This window comes from Vombatus ursinus, unplaced genomic scaffold, assembly GCF_900497805.2.
Source record: "Vombatus ursinus unplaced genomic scaffold, bare-nosed wombat genome assembly UNPS02003292.1, whole genome shotgun sequence".
Classification (NCBI taxonomy): domain Eukaryota; kingdom Metazoa; phylum Chordata; class Mammalia; order Diprotodontia; family Vombatidae; genus Vombatus; species Vombatus ursinus.
In genome coordinates this window covers 12,077,698-12,085,386 of record NW_020943070.1, presented here as the reverse complement: position 1 = coordinate 12,085,386, position 7,689 = coordinate 12,077,698, and the positions used below count along the sequence as shown (strand labels likewise).

The 7,689-nt window shown below is 42.1% G+C and overlaps 1 protein-coding gene across 1 annotated transcript in view; it reads left to right on the top strand.

The window, feature by feature from the left end:
* The window catches only part of HCFC2 (host cell factor C2), a 29,459-nt gene that overhangs the window by 487 nt on the left and 21,283 nt on the right, over positions 1-7,689 (top strand). Inside the window, exons 2-4 of the mRNA XM_027873262.1 lie at positions 1,894-2,042; positions 3,064-3,224; positions 5,906-6,114. Coding sequence (XP_027729063.1) covers positions 1,894-2,042; positions 3,064-3,224; positions 5,906-6,114 — 519 coding nt within the window. The remainder of the gene's footprint in view (positions 1-1,893; positions 2,043-3,063; positions 3,225-5,905; positions 6,115-7,689) is intronic.

Sequence of the window (7,689 nt, the reverse complement as noted above, 5' to 3'; positions counted from 1 at the left end):
GCCGGGGCTGGGACCGCCCCCAGCCTCAGCTTCCCCATCTGTAAAACCAGGGGCCGGCCTGGATGAACTGAGAGCCTGCCAGGTCAAGCATCATCCCCGAGCCTCAGTTTCCTCATCTAAAACAAGGATCCTGGACTCCAGGAGCTCTGAGAACTTACTAGTTCCATGAGCCTCTCCGAGCCTCAGTTTCCCCATCTGCAAACGAGGGGGTTCGCCTCTGTGAGACCGGGAGACACTTCCCATTATAGAGGATAGGAACAACCTAGGTCCCAATCCAGACTGTGACTGCTGCCCAGTTTAAGGACCCGCTTATCTTTAAACCTCCGAGTCTTAGCGTTTGATTATCTATTAAAACACCTTCACCCAGTCCTCCCGCTCAAGCTCCCCACCCCAGCTGGAGAACATCTAATCCAAGTACTTTATCTTAGAAGCCCAGGGAGGTGGAAGGGATTTGCCCAAAATCACCCAGGGTAGATAGACAGTTTGATTTGAACTCGGATCCTGGGACTCCATAGCCAATGTTCTTTCCGTTCATCAAGCTGCCTCTCAAATTAGTCCTGAAACCTGGAAGGACTCGGTGTCCTGAGAGCTTTTAACTGAGCTCTGACAGCCGGGAAAGGAGAGGATGGGACTGAGGTTCAGCTGTGAGCTGGTCTAGCTCTACGGCCAAGGGGCTGGCAAGAGGGAGCCGGGCTAGCTCTCCAGCAAATCACTGGTGTCGCCTACCAGGAGGTCCCGCCTCTGGGAAAGTGGCCCTCCCAGGAGAGGAAGTGAGGCTTTTTAATTTTTTATTTTTTGCTCTCTTGCAAATGTTCCATGCATCAGGAGGGAAGCTATTTCTTTCTCCCTGGTGGTTTGTGCAGAAGGCTAATGACTTGTATTATCTGCCACCTGTTTCATCACCAGTGACTTCCTTTTGGCTAGACAGCAAATAAGAAAGCTAGAGTTTCCTCCCCTAAATAAGCTTTATAGGGAGAGGTGATGGGGAGATGTGGACTGAAGGCTGGTCTCCCGGTCTGTCTGGGTTTTATGTCACTTAAACTGGTGACTATGCAAATCTACTAGCCTCTGGCTATTTAGATTTATCAGTACACTAAGTATCCACACGAAACCTAGGGTTTAGTATCCTACCTTTTAATGGACTGCGAACAAAGGGTTTGGTTGGGGAATCTGCATTTCAAAGACCTGTGCTTATTTATACCATGCAAGTGGCGGTAGGGAGTAGGGTAGTAAAGTACATTGCTTTGTGGATTGAGGGCTAGCCTTAGAGCCCCAGAAAACCTGGGCAAGATCTTGGAATCAGTTCAGCCTCTGCTATTTACTATTTATGTGACCTTTAGGGTTTGAGTTTTCTCATTTGTAAAAAAAAATGTGGAAATCGGTGACTTCTGATATTCCTTCAGCCTCTAGAGCTGTGATCCTGTGACACATTTTAGCCCTGTGAATGTGGGCAAATCACTTAATCTTTCAGTACCCTGGGTGACATCTAAGAATATTATAGACCAGTTGTCTGAGCTTTGATGAATGGAGGGAAGTTCTCTTTCTCTCTCTCTCTCTCTTCCTTCCCTTCCTTCTTTCCTTCCTTTTAATTTATTTTATTTTTCCATTTTCTCTTAAGTTAAAAAGCATTTTCTCTCACTCCCTTCCAACTTCAATTTAAAAAGAAAAAGAAAAAAAACTCTTGTGACAAATATGCAGAGTAATGCAGAACAAATTCCCTCATTGGCCAAGTCCAGAAGTGTGTGTGGCTTGTTCTCCGTCTTGGAGTGGAGGGAGATTTCGCACTGGAAGTTCTCCCACAGTGATGAAATCATAGGTTCAGGCCACTTCTAGTTCACTTAAACTTAGTTGGTGCTGTGATTTTAATTGGATTCCTTTTTCTTTTTTTAATAGTTACAAACCAGTGGTTCCTTCCAGCTGTTAGAGGTGATATTCCTCCAGGCTGTGCTGCTCATGGATTTGTCTGTGATGGCACCAGAATCCTAGTCTTTGGAGGAATGGTTGAATATGGAAGATACAGCAATGAGCTCTATGAATTACAGGTGAGCACAGCTTGCTTTTCTGTGAGATTCTTCACCCAGTGTTGGTAAAGCTTCAAGATCATAAGTAGTTTGCACGTTCTTTTTATAAATAGCAAGTGTTTCCATTTCAGGAGGTAGCTATTTGTCCTGTGGTTAGAAACATGTTACAAATGTTAATTCTGCACTCAGACTTTAGGTAACTATTTTGCTGTTCATTTTGCCTCAGTTAAACCACGTCTCTACCCCTTTGCAGTAGCTTCCTTTGGCTTTCATTCATACCTGGAATGTCTGTAAGGCAATGTCTGTAAGGCGAGAATACTTAAGCATTCATTGATAACTGTCACAAAAGGGCATATATATGTGTGTGTGTGTATATATATGTATATACATACATACATATGTATCCATTTATAAGCAATCCTTTTGAAAGGTGGTTTCAAGTATGCCGTTTTTAATAAGAATTTGGAACAGAAATGTGAGACCAAGAAATTGGAGAAGCCAGCATTCTGGTTAATTATAAGTAGACGTTTCACTGCTTCCCACTTGGAGAGAATGATAACAGAAGTAATACTTGACACAAGCTACATTTAACATAGTTTAAAAGGTGTTACATCTATTTAGAATGTATTTCAGGATTCAGGGGTCCTCAGGATTACCATTATTAACTTAAATCAAATGACTTAATATATGTAAAGTGTTTTGCAAACCTTAAAGTGCTTATCATTATTATTATTATGTCACAACTGTAATATTCTGTAGGTAAGATGGGTCTTGAATTATGGAAATTCTATGATATATATCCTATGTATGTTTTTAAAATTCCTTGTTTGCTCTTTTTTTTTTCCTCAAAAAATAAAGTTCAGAATATGGGGAGGAAGGGAGAAGGAACCCTAACTATTTTGGACCTGCCTTAATTTAGATTCTGGAGACAGTTTACTATAATGACTTCTATGCTCTTGGTGACATAAGCACTTTTAACCATCCTTTCTTTCTTTCTTTCTTTCTTTCTTTCTTTCTTTCTTTCTTTCTTTCTTTTTTAAAGGCAAGCCGTTGGCTTTGGAAAAAAGTGAAACCTCGACCTCCTGCTACCGGCTTACCTCCTTGTCCCCGTCTTGGACATAGCTTTTCTTTATATGGTAATAAATGTTATTTATTTGGTGGCCTGGCCAATGAGAGTGAAGATTCAAACAGTAACGTCCCCAGGTACGCTGACCAGTTTCAGGCCAAATCCTGTAAACTACAACAAAAAGTCAGATGTCTCTTTGGTTTCTATCACTCAGTTTAATTGTTTAAGAGGTTTTTGGCCTAATTGTGTGGGGGGGAACTTTCTGCCTCAAGGTCACATGTGGCCTAGTGGAGACACTATCTTGATATTTTCTGGTTAGTTTTGCTTGGTTCCTCAGAGATAACTGGAGACACAGTGGCGAGAGTGCTGAACTTGGAATCAGGAAGATCTCAATTCAAATATGGCCTTAGCCACTCACTGCGTTGCCTTGGGCAAGTCACTGTAGGTCTGTTTGCTTCAGTTTTCTCCACTGTAGAATGGGGATAATGATAATAGCACCCACCTCTGAGGTAGGTGCTAACCCATCCCAACTCGCCGGCTTGTTTCAAGGAACAAATGAGAAAATATTTGTAAAAGGGCTTAGCACAGTGCCTGGGACAGAGTAGATGCTATATAAATGCTTATTATTCCCTTCCTATTGTGGGGTCTGTCACATTTCAGAGTTATATTCTTAAGGTTTTAAATTTTAAGTTAAATTGCTATTATGTAATGGGGTACTGGTAATGGGGTTTAACAACTGGCTTTCCAGAAAAAAAATGTACATATGACACACTTTTAAATTGTATCTGCATTATTAACATTTTCTCCATCACTTCTTAAAGTCTAGACAATCAACAAAACAGTAAATGAAGGCCTGATTTGTAGCATTTGCTCATTTCGAACATATAAAAGCCCACATTGAACATGGAATATCAGCTCTTGCTAGCCAGTTAGATCTGGCTCCCACATACCCCTGTGATATCTCTCTTCAAATATTGGCGGACTGCTCCGATTTAAGCAGTGCCTAAATGACTAATATGGGCAATTTGGGGTTTTTAGTTCAATTTCTGTAGGAATTTTTTTGCGGAATAAGTATCAAATGTAGACGATGCCTGTGTTCTTTGCCTCAACATACAGGAAGTTAAGGGGAGAGTGTATAGTGAAGCCATAGGTCCAGCGAGAATTACTAAGTGGATCGGCAGGTGGCCTTGAAATGATTCATGTCAAGTTTGGTGATGTGACCTTTTGTGTACTCCTGTGCTTTCCTTCAAAATCTCATGTCTATCCATTTGAATTCAGTGTTCCAAACAACCAGGGGGAAAGCTCATTTCGATTATATACTAAGACCCTGTCTGGAGACACCCTGATACTCTGTGTAGATTTGTTTTCAGAAATAAGAAGTAATTGACCCCCAGTAAGAAGAAAACCTTTTTCTTTTTAAAAAGCAAAGTTCCTACTTAGAGATGCTCAGTTTACCATTTCTGACAGATAACTTGAGCTTTTAATTAGTGTCTATGGGGGAGGCAGGGAGAGGGGTTCCTAAGTTATAACACCTTAAGTTATAAACACATAGTTGGGGAATAGGAAAAAATGATTAATATGCAAATCTCAAATTGCTTTTCATTTTGTTGTTTGAAGTTATTATAATAAACCATATTAAATTATATCGATGATACTATAAAATTATGGGTTCTATTATTTCTTTTTATTAACTTTTATTTTAAAAAATTTTTAGATAGCAGAATGAACTAAAGTGTCTTTTAATATTTAATAAATGAAGTGCATTTATTTGGACAGGTTTATAAAGTACTTTACATAAGTTATCCCTTTTGGTCCTCACAAAAACCCTGTGATATAGGGGCTGTTGTTATTGCCATGTTGCGTATGAGAAAACTGAGGCTCACCAGGGTTAAATGACTTGCCTAGGGTCACACAGCTCACAAGTTTTGACTCCATGTTAACACTGTAGCTCCGTGCCACCGCTGGGATATCTGTAGGCTCAGGCTGTCTTGTCCTTCTGATTTGAAAAATGTGAGCAAAGATAAGAACGAATGTGTGAGTATTTCTGTAACCGCTCACAAAATAGGGAGCCTTTGTATGGGCTTTAAGGTTTGTCAATACCATCTCATCTGATCTGGCCTATGTGGATAAAGAGCTTGGAGGTTTGCAAAATCTTTCCATAATTCCTGCTGGAAGGCCTCATATCACCTCTTGGAAATGAAGAGAATAAAAAAAGTGTGCGCTTATGAAAAGCAAACAGAGCACAAAAGGTGTGAAGAACCGAGGCCGAGGGGAGCCCCCCCGCCCCTGCCTCACAGAGGGAGGGCAAAGCTGGCAGCTTCTGAGTCTCGCCAGGAGGTTCTTCTCCGGAACCCTCCATCGACATCCATCTTCTCATACGTGCACATACACACACCTGTACATGTGCACACACAAACACATGTTCTCTATATATACATGTAACACACCTGTGTATATACACACTGCCTATACAAATGCACACATGAAAATCCACACACAAAATGTACATGGCAACACTTGTACCTGTGTACACACATGAATATGTATGCATATATGTATGTGTATGTGAACATATACCCTGTGTAGCTGAATGTGTGCGTGCATGTTTGTGTGTTTGCATTTGTGTTATACGTGCATGTGTATGTTTGTGCGTGTGTATTTATACATGTGTATTATACATGCATGTGTATATGTGTGCATTATATGCGTACTATATGTGTGTGTGTATGTGTGTATAGATTATTTTTTCTGTATAATTTTGTTCCCTAACTATCCCAAACCTGACTTAAAAATCTTCATCTGCCTTCCCATCCTCTAGATATCTAAATGACTTCTATGAACTGGAGTTGCAGCACGGCTCTGGCGTTGTGGGGTGGAGCGTCCCCGTGACCAAAGGTGTCGTGCCTTCCCCACGAGAATCCCATACGGCCGTGATATACTGCAGGAAAGATTTGGGGAATCCCAAAATGTACATTTTTGGAGGAATGTGCGGTTCCCGGCTCGATGATTTATGGCAGCTTGATCTAGGTGAGTGAGTGGTGAGGGGGCCATGGCCATTGACCCACAAGTGTCGCACATGGTTTTGTTGGGTTCTATCCCTGGCACCCCGGCTAGAGTGACCTCAAAGGGGTGGCCACAGGCTTTCCTGCCAGAAGCTGTAAATGTTATTAGCAGGATGCTGTGGGCTTTGGCTTGTCAGTGAGCAGCCCTGAGTGACACCCAGAATAACTGAGGCCTGGGGACTGGTCATCTGCTCACCTGGTCCTGCGTCTCCCTGCCTGTGATGCTTACCTGTGATATTGAGACTCTGACCTGTTTGAAATGCTTTTATGTTATTCCTTCTGCAAAGTAAGTGAGGAAGGATGAGTAAGTGCTATTAATTGAGGCTGGTAGATGGCCTAATGGGTAGAGTGTGACTTAGAGTCAGGAAGAACTGAATTCAGATCCTACCTCAGACATTTACTTGCTGTGTGGCAAGTCACCTGTTTGCCTCAGTTTCCTCATCAGCAAAAAAGGAAATGGCAAACTACTTCAGTATCTCTGCCAAGAAAACCCTTTCAGGGATCAGAAAAGTCGGACATGACTGAAAAATGGCTGAATAGGGGCAGCTAGGTGGCACAGTGGATAGAGCGTCAGCCCTGGAGTTCGGAGGACCTGAGTTCATATCCAGCCTCAGACAGTTAGTAGCTGTGTGACCTGGAGAGGTCACTTGACCTCTATTGCCTCAACGCATCTTAATCCTTCACTCCATATCCTGCCCACCCCCACCCCTCCTTCCCTAATTCTCAAGTATTTCCATCTGAAGAGAAGAGCTTGTCAATAAAATCTCTGATGGCCAGGAGTGGGGCTGGGGACACGACGGCAGACAGACTTTTTTGAGGTGGGAGTTCTCGATTTCATCCCCTACCCCATATGGAGAGGGGGCAGCAACTTTTCACCCTACTTAAGGCCTAACAAGTCCACAAACACTTAATAAATTAATCTAGGAATTGAATATTCCTCATTACCCACACTGAAGGAAAGCAGGGCTGTACAAAGGTTTGGAAGGATAAAAATGGAGGAAGTGGGATGGCTGAGGACACACACCTTTTCTGTCCAGTCTTTGAAAATCCACCAGCTCAGGGTCCTTCATAATGGAGCATTTATATAATGCTCAAAGTGCTTCACAAACATCACCTCCTTTAATCCTGCCTCAGTCTCCTCATGTCAAGTGGAGATGATAAGAGTCTCTGCCAGACTCCTAGGGTTATTGTAACCATCAAATTAGATAATATTTGTAAAGTGCAGTGTAAGTGTTAGCCATGATTATTATTATTAAGAAGCACTTGAATGTTGTTACTGGGCAGAGAGGTGGAAAGAGCACCAGGCTTGGAGTCAGGAAGACCTGAATTCAAATCCGGCCTCAAACACTTACTAGCTATGTGACTCTGGGCAGATCACTTAATCCCTATTTGCCTCAGTTTTCTCATCTATAAAATGGGGAGACATACTGGAGAAGGAAATGGCAAACCACCTGAGTATCTTTGGCAAGAAAACCCCAAATGGGGTCACAGACAGTCAGATACGACTGAGTGACTGGACAACAACAAAGTGTTAGCTTTT